Raw genomic sequence first — 14,606 nt, 5'->3', positions numbered from 1 at the left:
CGCCACCTGCGACTGCCCCAACTGCCAGGAGGCCGAGCGGCTGGGCCCGGCCGGGGCGAGCCTGCGGCGCAAGGGCCTGCACAGCTGTCACATCCCGGGCTGCGGCAAGGTGTACGGCAAGACGTCGCACCTGAAGGCGCACCTGCGCTGGCACACGGGCGAGCGGCCCTTCGTGTGCAACTGGCTCTTCTGTGGCAAACGCTTCACGCGCTCGGACGAGCTGCAGCGGCACCTGCGGACTCACACCGGCGAGAAGCGCTTCGCCTGCCCCGTGTGCAACAAGCGCTTCATGCGCAGCGACCACCTGAGCAAACACATTAAGACGCACAACGGGGGCGGCGGGGGCAAAAAGGGCAGCGACAGTGACACGGACGCCAGCAACCTGGAGACGCCCCGCTCCGAGTCCCCCGACCTCATCCTGCACGACTCCGGTGTCAGCGCCGCCCGGGCAGCGGCAGCGGCTGCGGCAGCGGCGGCGGCGGCGGTGGCAGCGGCCTCGGCGGGAGGCAAGGAGGCAGCGAGCGGCCCCAACGACTCCTAAGGACGAAGAGACGCGCGAGCGAGCAAGGACACTGAGAGCGGACGGAGGCTGCAGGCAAGGGCGGGCGGCGGGAGGGCGGGGTCGGCGGCGCCCGCAGGCCCGGACTGGGCGCAAGGCCGCTGCTCTCCCGCAGCGCCGGGAGCTCCCTCCGCAGTCCGCACCCGGTGGAGGATCCAACGCGTGGTCCAGAAACAAAAGCGAACCGTCCCGCGCCACAAACACCTTCGAAAACTGCACCCGCAGACACGCACACACACGCACCGCACACCCGCACTCGTGCGCGCGCGCGCACCACTCGCACAAACTTCTCAAGCGAAGAGCAATACACAGAAACGCGCCCTCCTCCCCACGGCCCCCTCCTCCTCTACCCTTCTCATTTTCTCAAAAAAGCTAGCCACCACCCAGCAAAGGACTGTCAGAACATTTGAAAACACGGGACCTATAAAAAACAGACCCTTTGTGTGGATTACATTATATATAAAATGCTCCAAGTCCTGCTTGATATCTACTTACAATGAGACTTTTTTTTTCCTAAAAAGGAAGCATCAAAAAGGCTTAAGGTGAGAAATTAAACTGGAAGTCTAGCGACAGTTTCTCTGTATTTCATCTGTATAAATAGGGTTCAAAAGATTGTGTTCGCTTTTATTTTCTTGTAAATGTTCATTCGAATAGAGGTGTTTTTTCGGTGAATTCCTGAAATTCAGGAAGTTTTTTTTTTAATTTTCTGATGCACTTTGTGAAAGTCAGTATATATGTAAAAGATATTTAAAATGTTGAGTTATCATTTCACTCAAACACGTAAGTTAAGGTCATCTAAAGAAATTAAATGCGTTTATCTGTATGAAGAAAATCTTGACATCCTATTTTCATTTTGGTATTATTAAAGGACTCTGAACAATACACCTCCCCCTTTTTTAAAATCCTGTTTTCCCCTCAGTAACCTTTGCGTGGGTCGATTTTTTTTTTTTCTTTTTGGTTGGGAAACAGTTCCCTTAATGTTAGTTGTAGGTAATGTAAAGTTTATATGGGTTATAAAAGCCATAATACATATACATTTTTGAGAAGCCAAAATTATTTATTTGTATATCAACAGCGTAAATTAAATTGGGTTATAAGAACGTGTAGTTGTATTACTTAATGGGAGGGCTCTCCAAAGGTGACATTTGAAATTACCTAAGAAAAGCGAAGGTCTTTGGCAGCTTTCACTGGGGAGGTGCTTACATCTCCCGAAGGGGTCAGAGAAAACTCTGGTGGGTTTGTTTGTTTTTAAAAAGTGTTTTAAAAACAATCTGTGAAAGGAAAAAGCTTTTTGGAAAGAAGTCTTTTAGCTCCCAAGACCTCCACTTTGGGAGGCATCTCAGGGGAATAAATCGCTAGAGTCAATACTCCGGAAAAGACATTTCATGCCTAAATGAAAATCTTGTTAAATGTTATTAATTTTGACTTAGAGCACACAGCAGCCCCCTGTGCCTTGTATTCCCTTATTAGGGATTCATGTCTTATCAAATATCTAATTAATCTCCTAGACATCATTTGTTCTGGCCAACTTTATCTCAGCTGGTCCACGGGGAAAACTCCAAATATTCTCTGTGACAAAGCTCCCTTGAAGATCTTTTTAATTGTCTAAATTAACTGCACCAAATTTGCATGTCAAACGGTAAAGGGCAACCTGAGATAAAATGTAAGCGTTTTAAAAGCCCCCAAACTAAGCACTTGATTTGATAACTAGGCTTTTTAATGTTATGGAAGACAACTGCTCCTTTCCTTTTCAAAGACGGCTGATCTATGCAAATAGTGAATTGGAAATGCCTAGGTCCCCGCGCCGTCAAATGGCCCTCGCAGGTTATTTGAATATCAGTGGCGCAGCTTCTGAAAAGGTTCAAGGATGCTCTCTGACTTCTTTGTGATTACTCAGCGCGGCGTCTTATTCTGAAGAAAAAAACTCAGGAATAATTAAAGGCTGGGACCAGGCCTGGGAACACATTTGGGACAGGAATCTCATTTAGACAGTCTCTTTCAAAATAAGGCACAGTTAAATTGACCAGAAGGCAATTATTGAAATGAAAATTATTTTCACCCTCTTTGTTTTCTGACCACCAACTTAACAGCCTCGTTTTAAAAGAGAAAGGAAAGACGAGAAAGAAAATTGGTAAATGAGACAATTTCACAATTCGAGAAAAATGTTAATTTGGAAAATAAAGTACATATTTACAGAATTAAAATATTTCTGAAAGGCCTCCCTTAGGAAATACAAGCTAAGTCAGTACCAAACAGACATTTTTTCCCCCTGATTACTGTTCTTGGAAACTTGAAGATTTCGATTCTTAGGAAAGAAAGGAAAAATAAATTATTGTTACTAACAGTCAACAAAACTCTGCTCTGAAAAGGCAAGTAGCAAAGTAGCGATAAAACAGAAGAAAGGTCCCCAGCCGGGCCCTTGCAGCCAGGGTTCAGTGGCTTCTTCGCTCTGCTTCCTGCGCTCCCCGAAGCCTCCACTGCCCGGCTCCTCTTCCCGAGTTTTCCTCCCTTTGGCGGTTTTCTCTCCCGCTCCAAGCGTCCGGAACCCGGCCTCCCCCGCCTACGCCCCCCACGCGCCTGAGGGATGCGGTCTGATCTTCGGGAGCAGCCGGCCGGGCGCGTCCGCTCTGCGGGTCTCGGCGCAGCAGGCCCAGTGTGTGCCCGACGCGCTGGGGGCTGCGGCCTGGCGGCTAGGAGCTGAGGTGTGGCGAGGGCTCCTGAGGACCAGGGCGCCGGGGCGTCGGGCCCTGTCCGTCTGCTTTGTTTCTCGTTGATAATAAAGGCAGATCAAAGGGCCTGGCCGTGCAGGTCCCGCTGGCCGCGCGGCTCCCTCCGCAGGCCAGTGATCAAGGCCGGTGCGCGCTGCCTCTGCCCCGCAGGTCAGCCCACGTCCATCACCGCGGCCCCGGGGACAGCGCGCGGCGGCCGGGCCCTAGCGTCCAGCGGGGAGATCGGCGAGCGAGCGCGGAGCCTGGAGCTGGGGGCGCGGAGGGCCAGACAGAAGAGCTCGGCCTCGCTGGCCCTCCCCAGCGCTTGGCGTCCTGGGGCTCCGGGAACCTTGACAAGAGCGGTGGCACCGGCTGAGCCGAGCAGACTGACACAGCGTGAATGGGAGGAGAGGACACCCGCTGGGTGCCCAACAGAGGTGGGGACGCGCCAGCCCAGGGTCACTACCGGCCGCGTGGCCTGGGGCTGTGTGGCTCCGGGGCCGGGGGAGGCGAGGCCGTGCCGGGGTCCCCGAGAGCAGAGATGCTGAAGGTCGGCGAGCTGCCAGGTCTCCCCCCCGGGGCCCCACGCTCGCCCCAGCCGGGGTGGGTGCGAATTCGTTTCAGCCGGTTTCTCCAGGTTTCCTGATCCGCAGCTTCCTAGCAGTAGAGGAGCGAAGACCAAGTTCCCCTCGGCCTGTGCTTACGCATCCCCAAGCCCACACCCTCCCTCGGTGCTTTCTTTCCTGACGCTCCCCCCCACCCCATGAATCGGATCCAAGGAAAGAGGAAAAGATATTTTTCTCTTCAAGAAAGGGAAACATCATTTTGACGAGATTAGATTGTGCACCTGAACAACGTGTCTGGACATTCCATCAAATCGTTACAAGTCGTGTAAAATTGAATTTCTTTTTATTCAGATGGAAACTTTATTTATTTTAACTCTAATCCTATTTGCATCTATTATCTGTATTCACCAAGGCTCTCTTCCCCTACAAAAATGCAGATGAAGTAAATCTCACATAAATCCCGCCCATTTGTGTAATTGGTATACTAAGTGTTTATTTTAAGTGAGAATAATTTAGCTACAAATTTTCTTAAGGAATAACATTCTTAACACATTAAAAAAACTGAAAACTCTGATTTGCTTTTATGTTTGACAGTAGCTCTTGATTCCCATAAGAGGAGCGAGGCGAACGCAGCTCGCTGGCGCCATCTAGAGCCCGGAGACGGGAGGGCCGCGTAGTGCGCCCTGCGCTCGGCTGTTGGCGCGCGGAGACCGGTGTGGGCCTCGAGCTGCAAATCAGCAGATCAAGCAAAGAAAAGCAAGGTTTAGGTTCGGCTGGGAAAGAGCCCTGCTATCGAGGGGGGTACTGCTTAACGGTGCCTCCTAGGGAAAGAGGTTGTTTCTGGAACGTGCTAACTGAAAAATCTAAGCTAAACAACCAACACAATAACGCCCCGCCTGGCCTTGGTCTTAGCATTGTCGCTTTTAACATCCTTTTCGAGGCAACTCCAGGGTCTTCCCACTCAGGGACCGGAACGCTGAGCGCTGCTGACGGCGACGCGGACCCCGGCATGGGACGCAGCGGCGGGCGCAGCCCCCGCGCTCTGCCCCCGACGACCCCGGATCGAGAGCGGCGCGGGCTCTCCGGGACCCCCGGCCCAGGCCGACCCCGCTACCGCCGAGGCTGCCCGCGCGCCCGCGGCCCCCTGCACGGGAAGGGGCGCTGGGGACGCGCGCGGCGTTCGCAGCCGGGCCTCGGGGAGGCTGGAGCCGCCCTCTGCCGCCTCCGTTCGGACCCCTCGGCCCGAGTCGGGCGCGGGGGCGGCGGGCAAGGCGGACCGACCCTTTTTGTCCTCGCCTTTCCTCTTTGAAACCCAAATCCAAAATCAGATAACAGTGGGAGGCGTTGGCCAATTTTCTCCCCTCGGGGCCTCGCCCTCCCCGCCGCCGCCCCTCTCCCTCCTCTTCCCAGGCCACCCCACCCCCAGCCCCACCCGCGCTCTCAGCCCTCGAGCCGGGACTTCCTCCCCGACCCCGCGCTTCGATCCGGTTTCGTTTGGAGCGCGGCACCTTTCCACCCCGCGCGCGCCCGAGGCGGCAGAGGCGCCTTCGCCCGCAGCAGCCAGAGCCGGGCCGAGGCGCGGGGCGCGGGGCTCCCCGAACTTGGGTCGCGGAAACGCGGCGCCTCTCCGGGAGCTCGCAGCCACCTTTGCAGCGGGTACTCGGCTGGGTTTGTATTTGCTGTTTTAATACAAACCCCGCCGCACTGCCTATTTCAAAGATGTGCTAATTACCACTTGGATAGCAGGGCGCAAAGTCCTTGTCCATTTCCCAGTACAAAGTAGGTTGCTAGAAAATTTGAAATTGCCTTTCAGCCTAAAGCTGCCTTACCTGAATGTCATAATTACAGTAATTATGTACATCCAAATTACATGCTAATTAAATTAGAATCAAATCGTTCTAAATCGAAATCAAATGAGGTAGTGAAGAATTAATCAATGACAACATAAATAGAGAGCTTCCTTCAGAGATATTTATTGTAACGATCCAAGGAGGAATTTGATCTGAAAAAGTCACCTGTTTATTTACTTTCAAATTAGTAATCAGTTATTATCCCTTCTCTATAATTTTAACCGTTCAGTGTTATTTACCCCCAACCCTTTCCAGACGGGGGAGTTTACAGAAATATGTATGAGGTAAATACAGACATGCCTCCCCCATGTATTATTGATATAAATATATACGGTGTGTTTACAACGCCAGTTAAGGGGAAGGTTTCACAATGTCCGTGGGGACGCAGCTCTCCAGGGCAGGTTCTTGGGGACCCGGGGAAGCTCAGCACTTAAGAGTTTTCAGGATTTCCCAAAGATCCTTGCACTCTTTCCTTTGGGGGTTCATACTGGGGGTTTTGCAGGCACCTTTCCATTTCGGGGTGATTCATTTATAAAAGAACCGCCAAGTGATGGGGTGTGACTTCCCAGTCCCTTTGCTGATGAGAGCTGACGTTTTTATTTTTGCTCCAGGAGCGAGAGATTCGCACTGGCTTCAGAAAGCGCTGTTTTCACCTGTGGAACTCGAGCGAGCAGAACAATTCGCTCTCCTCCCTAACTACTCCCGGCGAGTCCGCCCTCCGACCTGCGCAGGGGAAACGCGCCGCCGCCCCGCCAGCTCCGGCGGGGCTGGAGACGAGGCCCGCGCCGCGCCCCGGGCGCAGTCCCCAGCCCCGCAGCCTCGCGCTTCGGCCTGGCACTTCCTTCTGGCTGGGTTTGGGCCACCCCGGGGGCGAGGGGACGGGGACCGATTCAGAGAGTTGTCCCTGACCGGTTCCTGTTACACCTGTGGGAAGGGGGTCCAGCAGCTTCTTCCAGGAAGGGTTGCACCCCTAATTCCAGCCTCTCCATCGGGGTGTGGCGTGGGCTGCAGGGGCTGCCAGATGCGCGTCCCGAAGGCCAACAGCGGCGAACGCAGGGATGGCATCCCCCCTGCCTCTGGGGTGACAAGGGCGACCCCAGCCTGGGACTCGGGCTATCGTGTCCCCCAGCCCTCTCCCTGCTTCCTTTGAGTTTAGGGCGATGTCCTGCCCCCGGTCCCACTCTGCCCACCCCCTCGGGAAGCCCTGGAGCTGAGGAGACAGGTTTCCGCGTCTCCGAGCGGGGGAAGGCGCAGTTCGTCTGGAGAGTACATTTTTCTCTATCCTGGCAGCTCGTCAGGTTTCTTCTCGCACCCCTCTCCATGTTTGCTGTTAGCTTCTGGGCACTGTGCGGTGCTTTTAGCTGTGTGGCCTGAAGGGATGAGAGGGGCAGGTGGTGTGGAGCCGTCCGCTTCCTTTTTCTTCCCCGGGCACTGCATTTCAGGAGCCTCCAGTGGGCAGAGCTCCGTTGCTGTCGCGTTTCCCAAACCCGAGTTCCCCCAGACCGTATTTGTTCCTCGCAACTTTTTAAAGGCATTTCTCCTTTTTGATCTGAAAATGCCTGCAAGGCCTGCCGTTTTTTGCATGTCTATCTTTTCATAAGAAGTGGTAACTATAGCAAAGATTTTTTTGAAAATCTAAATAAGATTTTAAAACATACGCTTCAGCTCTCGAAGCTAAAAACGCAGCTTTCTTCCTGGTCCTCAGCACAGGGTGTGGAAGATGGGCCTCTCTAAGGCTCCACCAGCTTCTTGGCCCTACCGCTCATTAGGTAAGAAAGAGCGAAATGGCCCCGGTGATTTTAAATTCTTGACTTGCAAGGCTAAAGTGTACTAGATGGTCTACGGTTAAAACTGAGAAACGCCTGCCCCCAGCCGCGGAAACATCTGATTCACCACGAGCCAGCGGTGCCCCTGAAGAACAGCAAGGAAGGAAGGTCTCCACAAGCCTTTCAGATACAAAGCTTTCTTCAGACTGCAGCCATCGGCTTCACAGCAAGATTCATTTCGCATTGCAAGGTAGGCACACCCTCTGCTATGCTGCAGCAACCTCGGCCTAATTTGGTATTAAAAGAAATTATGACAAAGAAAGTAGAAAAGTAGACACATAAACAAGTCCTAACCTAGCAACCTAATCTTTCCTGGTCATTTGTAAATCGACAGCACCTCCTACAGGAATTAATTTGCTAGTGTTGTGTTAAATGTTACAGGAGAAGAGGGATACGGTGGGGGTGGGAGGGTTCCCCAAAATCTGTCCTACCAGTCCTAGTGTAGTTCCAGGCTCATGGATAAATAAATGTCTAGGTATACCTAGATTTCTTTAAAAGAACCTCTTTATTAAGGATAAGAACACCAATTTTACCAGACTGGTTTTCTTAAAAAAAAAAAAAAAAAAAAAGTCACTGTTGATGACTTTTTTTTTTTTTTTTTTTCTTTTTGAGACAGTCTCGCTATGCAGTTCAGGCTGGCCTTGAGCTCACTTTGTAGCTCAGGCTGGTCTCGAACTCCTGATGATCCTCCTGCCTCAGCCTCCCAAGTGCTGGGATTACAGGCGTGCACCACCATGCCCAGCTCTTGATGACTTTTGTTGGGTTCTTAAATCACCCATCAGAAACGAATTCTTCGGCTTTCTGTACTTAGAATTTCTATGCATACTAGACATTCTTTATTATAAATCATCTTTTCATCATGAGATTCTACATTTCAAAAGTCCTGAATAGAATTAGATGCCTAATTTTTTTTAAAAAAATCATTCTTTTCCATTGTCCTTATTGTATACAAAACACGTGAGAACCTTTAAAGCTGTTTGTTATGACTGTGAAAATCATAACCAAAAAAGCCTCCCTTCTATTTCCAAGTTTATGAAATTAGAATGCTTCCCACTGGGGTTGTCTAGCCTCACTGGGTGACCAAGGCTGGAAGCCAAACTACAAACCAGCATTTTCCATAACACATGACAATTTTTCTCAGAATTGGATGGGCAACAACATTGGGGCTAAAGCACTTTACTGCAATCTTTTTTTTTTTTTTTTTTTTTGTTTCTCTCCGGTACCGGGAACCGAACTCACGACCTTGCTCTTGCCCGGTAGGCGCTTTGCCACTGAGCTAAATTCCCAGCCCTTCACTGCAATCTTAACAATGCAGCATTAAATCAGAAATTGAAAAAATTCAAACGGTTACTTATAAAGCTAAGACATGGACCACACTCTTCTGAAAGTCAAAATGTGTGAAGTGGTATGTCTTTAATTCATTTTCTTAAAAGGATGCATTTCAACATTTCTCTTCATGAATGTTATATTGGTTCAGAAATCCTTTTTAAGGAAGTATTGCATAGGTTTTGGCATTATAAAAATTATAAAGTCTAAAAAGGCGTTAAGGTAGAAAATAATTACTGCAACACTGATGAACTCAAGGTGTAAATTAGTCGTCTTTATCGATTTCAGATGAATGCTCTCTTTTAAGTGAAGAAGCCATGGGGATCTTTGAGGCGCACTCCAAGTTACTGAAGAATATGGAGGAGGGATGTAAAGCACTTCTCCAGCTCCCAGAGAAAAGGGTTTATACCTTTAATTTTACACCTTCTTAAGAATTAGAAGGGCTTTCTTTTGTGTTCATACTTAAGCAGGACAAAGACATTTTAGACTACGTGGAATGGTTTTAACTTCTATTGCAAACTTTCTTAAAGAACTTTTAAGAAATTGTGACTGTTGACAGTCAAAACCATGTTTTATATTTAACAGATTTTTTTTTTTTTTTGGTACTGGGAATCGAACTCAGGACCTTGTGCTTGCCAGGCAGGCCCTGTGCTGCTGAGCTATATCCCTGGCCCTAACAGATGTTTTTGAAAAAGCAGAACGCTAATAACAAGTGTCCATGTGTGCAATGTCTTTTGGAATTGCATGTTATAGTCTGTAATTTTAATTTTTCTTTACTTTTTCCTTCACTGTATCTGTTTAAATACATGGAAAAATATTCGTTATATGTACTCCTAAAAATACATAGAAATAGTTTGCATAGTCTCATTTGTAAATTATGTAACTGCTGAACCTTGAAGTAAAATCTTAGAACAGTTGTGTGCCAGTGATAGGCTATGGATGGCAGGCAGAATGGTCCCCTCTGATGTATCTGTCTTGTCCCCCGGAACTGGTGAATATGGATGTAAATGGGATGTGATTTCCATTTACATGGAAAAGGAGAATAAAGGTTTCAGGTAGAATTAAGGTTGTTAATCAGCTGGTTTTATCATAGGGAGATTATTCTGCATTCTTCAGTAGACCCACTATGATCACAAGGGTTCTTAAAAAGTAGAAGGATGCAGAATATCAAAGGGTCTGATTAGATGTGAGGACTTGACTGCCCTTTATTTTTTGAAAATGGAGGCAGAGGAGCCAAGGAACGCTGGGCGTTCAAATAGGGAAGTGAACAGAATTTTTCCTTCAAGCCTCCAGAAGGCACACAAGGATGATACCCCTTGATTTGAGCCTAGTGAGACCTATGAGAGAATTCTGATCTCCAGATCTGTTAAGACAATAAATACATTTGTGTTGTTTGAGGTATTTGTATGGCAGCATAGAAAACTCACAGGCCTGGACATCCAAATGGGAACAGCTTGCTCTGCAGAACACCATAGCTGGAGAATTTAAAAGCCGCAAAGGAATACTGATAAAAGTCCAGTTTAATTCACACTAATGAATTTCAACCATTACATTTTGCTTCAAGCAAATTCAAATCTTAAAAGTAGTAACACATTTGAATGGACAAAAGGAAAAAATTAAATTATAACCATTCAATGTACTGTCATTCTTTGAATAAAAAAAAATCACAGTTATATGCGTTTTTAAAAATCTGGTACAGGGCACAAGAAAGTTACCAGTTACCTGAAATAATAGTTTACTGAGAAGGAAAGTTAAAATAGTGCTTTTTTATTAGAAAGACGGTAGCACATACTTTAGCCCTTGCTAAAGGTATTCAGTAAGAAAGTGGAGAGATTTTTATTTGCAGGTAACTGTCACACGCGGTCTTTATTCTCTGCATCCTTTAGCGCGCATCTCCCGAGCGCCCTCTGTGCGTCCTTTCTCCTCTGCATCTGTCTGCGCCACGGCTCCGGGGGTCACGTCTGTCCTGCTCTTCGCTGGGACTCCGCTGGGACGCTCTCCTTATCTCCCTCTGCTCGTACCTTGCAGGACTCCGGCTTTGGCTTCTTCTCCTCCCCCCGCTACGGCTTCCGCTGCTCCCCTCCTTTCCTTCGGCTCCTCCCCTCTCCGCGCTGTGACCGCGGCGTCTGGACTTCTGCCCCGAACCCGACCGGCTCCGTCTGCTGCCGTTCTCCCCAGAACTCTCTCGCGCTGCAGTCCGAGGCATTTCCCTGGCTTTCTTCTTGTTACTGTGACTGTCTGAGGGTTCTTCATAAAGGCTTCTCTTCTTAGACTTCTCTTCAGCAGCACTGCTGTTACTTCCTGAACACTTGTTTTTCTTTTTCTTCTTCTTTTCTACTTTCTTTGCTCTGTTGTCACTCTCACCACTGCTTTCCGAAGTCTCTGAAGAGGAGGAGGAGGAGGAAGAAGAGGAGGAAGAAGAGGAGGAAGAAGAGGAGGAGGATGAAGATGAGGATGAGGAGGATTTGTGTTTATGTTTTTTGTGTTTACTTTTGGTCTTGTGTAACTTTTTATTTTTTCTGTCTTTTTTCTTTTTCTTATTTTTCTTTTCAAGTCTGTCCAATTTCCTATAATTGAGAAACAGTAACAAACTGTGAGAAATAGTCTTTTCATCAACAACTGTAAAACTGTCAACAAACAATATATTTTCTTGGAAGCTACTGAACATGGTAACTATATATGAATACATTTTTTACTTTATGAAATGACAAATCATTTTTTCAAATTATTCAAGGAACGCATATGCTCAGTTTAGGTAAAATGAACTGCATTAAGCTAATTCTCTCACTCCACTTTATCAATAGTAATGACTTAAAAAAGTTCTAAGTCAGAATCTGAAATTATTTAACATTCTTAGTAAATGGTCATTCTCATGTAAAGCTTATAAAATGTTTGTAACATAGTTGGATCTATTCAAATTCACATACATACCTAAAATCATGAAAAATTAGCTTTGTGTACATGCTACTTTAAAAGTATGGAAATACTGGCTCGGTGTGTTCCTGCATGCTTATAATCCCAGCACTCTGCGGGGCTAAGGCAGAAGGATTACAAGTTTAAGCCCAGCACAGGCAACTCAGTAACCTACCAAAACCCTGTCTCAAAAAATTAAAAAAAGGCTGGGGATATAGCTCAGTGTGAAAGCCCTGGGTTCAATCTCCAGCACCACATAAAAATATGCAAATATTATAATATAATAATTGAAGAATACGTCCTCCAGAAATTCTAAGAATATATTTGCAAATTTTGGTATCTTTTTCATTACATAAAATAGTCACATATTAAATTTCAACAATTGAAGCTTTGCACAGTGGCAGTACCATAGCCACTGAGGTTTATACTAGGTTTCAATAATTGTTTAATTTTGTAAGTTTTATTAGTGTTAATTTAATGATAGTATTCTCAAATTCTACTTCTCATTCTCACAAGAGCAACTTGTTTATATACTATGTTTGTGTTAGTTTGAATAAGATCATCTCCATTGGGTTCTGTCCAGCTTTCTCAAAACTCCACATGCTGAAAGCACCACGAGCTCCCTCTATTGGACTCAGCGGAGATTTCTACGATTTTTAAATACAGAGGTAGTCTAATAAAATTTATGTTTATCTTAAATATTACTTCAGCATTCCTCATAAAAGTTTACAAAACATAAAAATACATGGCCAAAATATTTTCTAAAAATTGCGTGTGTAAAGATATATTTATATACACATATATAAAAGTAAAACCTACAGTACAAATAAGTCTGTTTCCAAGTTAACTGTTCTAAAAAGCATAATAGTTTTTTTGGCATAAACCAAGTATATAATCATATTCATTTTCATGCTACTGAAAAGATGGATAAAATTGTATTATTGTAGCTGAGAAGTAAATTAATAAATGTGATGCATGGTTTAGGAACTTTTGAGAACTCTTAGAGGCCTGGGAATGTAGCTCACTTGCTTCACCCAGCATCTGCAAGGTCCTAGGTTTGATCCCCAGCCCCTTAAAAGTAATCATAAAGAGCTCTTAGGGTTAGAGTTGAGTATGATACCGAGATGAAATGTGAAGAAAAAAAAATTCACTAGATGTATACTTGTTGTTAATTACCTGAGAAGTTTCTGTTTTTGTTTGGTTGTTAGTGACTTTAAGAATTCAACTTCTGGATCTTCTTCACCCTCACTTGCAACATACTCCTGCATCAACAGAAATATCATTCAACTGCTAGATTTTAGACAAGTCAGTTATCAGAGAGGAAAAAGATGTATGAACAAGAAACTGTACTAGGCACATACTGTAGATGAGTGTGATATTTTGGATTGGGAGGTGGAGGGATTTGAAAAAGACATTTTTGTGGCTCCCCTGCTAAGGTGGATCTAAGCGGTTAACACAGCTGCTGTGCCATCCTGAGGGAACTTCAACAGGAGGACAGAGAAATGCAGATACCATCTTCCTGGCAGGTTTTTACTCTATCTCTTCAATTTAAACCTCTGCTAATCATTTTATTTTTAATTTAATGAAATAGAGATGAAGCCAAGAATGAGCTAGGCCATGGCTTTGATTCCCAACACTGCCACAAAACAAAACAAAGGACAATTATCACGAGAAGGTTAAAATATTATAATTTAGGCCTTCACAATACTACGTTATCAAATATAAGGTAACATTGCCTTTCAAACATTACTTTCTGGACCTATGATCAATTTAATAAATAAAAGAAGTTTAAAATATTTTCCATAATTTTTAGTTTGTTTCTTTATATACTATACTTCCTACTGGTTCAATTTAATGTCACTTCAGGTATAAGTTAGCAGGATAGAAAAAAACCTTATCACCAGTTCAGTTAGATATTTTACACAAATAATCCCAAAGGAACCGTTTCATTTATTAAAATACAGGTTTATAAACAATTTCTCATTTAGGTTAAAATAATAAAGAGGCAAAAATCAAAAAGCATTTCAGGCATTTTCTTTGCTGTATTTTACTTTCCTATGGATATATGCATATTGGAAAACATTAAGCAGCAATTCTCCAGCAATCACATTTAGACTTGTAGACATTTTCAGCTTACTGATAAGAAGATCATTACCTGTGATGGATCATTTGCGGTCAAGTTTCTCCCCAGTACATTTCGTTTCAGTGCAAACCCACTGTTTCTCATCTCCGCTATTAGCTCCGAGGGGTGCATCGATGGCCCTGTTCACCAAAATCACAGTTTGAATGTATCATTTCTATCTCACTACCTTCTCGGACTCCACAGTAGGAATGCAGTTGAAGCTTTGTTAACTAAAATTGCAGCTAAATCAACTCAATAATCTTCTGCTGAGCAAATAATCAGATATGATTTTCTAAAACAGCAGTCTGGAGATTCAGAATAGAAAATAATTGCATTTTTCTTTACGTGCAAGGGGATTCTCTTCTTATGTAACTTTGTCATGCTGAAAAAGATACATTTAGATGTAGCTGGCTGGAAGTTTTTAGAATAAAATAAAAACAAAGTGACAACCCCCCCAACTTTTAATAGTTATTCTCTAAGTAAGAATTCAGTTACTTTTAAGATCATATGCAATTTATTATCCTAGTTTGCAATTTAAAATTCCTCACTCTTGTTTATTAAATACCAATACAGTACTGAATACACTGCCATATGGTTGGCATTATCAACCAGCATACACAACACCCACACCCACACCCACACACACCCCTACTAGATCTTGAAGTTGTGAGTTAGTTCTGTATTAGTTTGGGGTTGGCAACAAGCAATTTTATTTATTTATTTATTTATTTTTAGT

General features: G+C 45.5%; 2 protein-coding genes across 2 annotated transcripts in view; one reads left to right on the top strand and one right to left on the bottom strand.

The window, feature by feature from the left end:
• Positions 1-596, top strand: part of Sp9 (Sp9 transcription factor) — a 2,562-nt gene extending 1,966 nt beyond the window's left edge. The window contains exon 3 of the mRNA XM_005393191.1: positions 1-596. This exon is cut by the window's left edge and continues 45 nt beyond it. Within this exon, the coding sequence (XP_005393248.1) occupies positions 1-541 (541 nt within the window). The 3' untranslated portion in view covers positions 542-596.
• Positions 597-10,337: 9,741 nt separating this feature from the next.
• Cir1 (corepressor interacting with RBPJ, 1) overlaps positions 10,338-14,606 on the bottom strand; it is a 33,197-nt gene continuing 28,928 nt past the window's right edge. Inside the window, exons 8-10 of the mRNA XM_005393189.1 lie at positions 13,904-14,010; positions 12,925-13,010; positions 10,338-11,402 (exon numbers count right to left, since the gene is read on the bottom strand). Coding sequence (XP_005393246.1) covers positions 10,718-11,402; positions 12,925-13,010; positions 13,904-14,010 — 878 coding nt within the window. The 3' untranslated portion in view covers positions 10,338-10,717. The remainder of the gene's footprint in view (positions 11,403-12,924; positions 13,011-13,903; positions 14,011-14,606) is intronic.

Source organism: Chinchilla lanigera, unplaced genomic scaffold (assembly GCF_000276665.1).
Source record: "Chinchilla lanigera isolate Chin_1 unplaced genomic scaffold, ChiLan1.0 scaffold00048, whole genome shotgun sequence".
NCBI lineage: Eukaryota > Metazoa > Chordata > Mammalia > Rodentia > Chinchillidae > Chinchilla > Chinchilla lanigera.
Note: the sequence above shows the minus strand (reverse complement) of the source record. Positions and strands in the feature narration are given on the sequence as shown.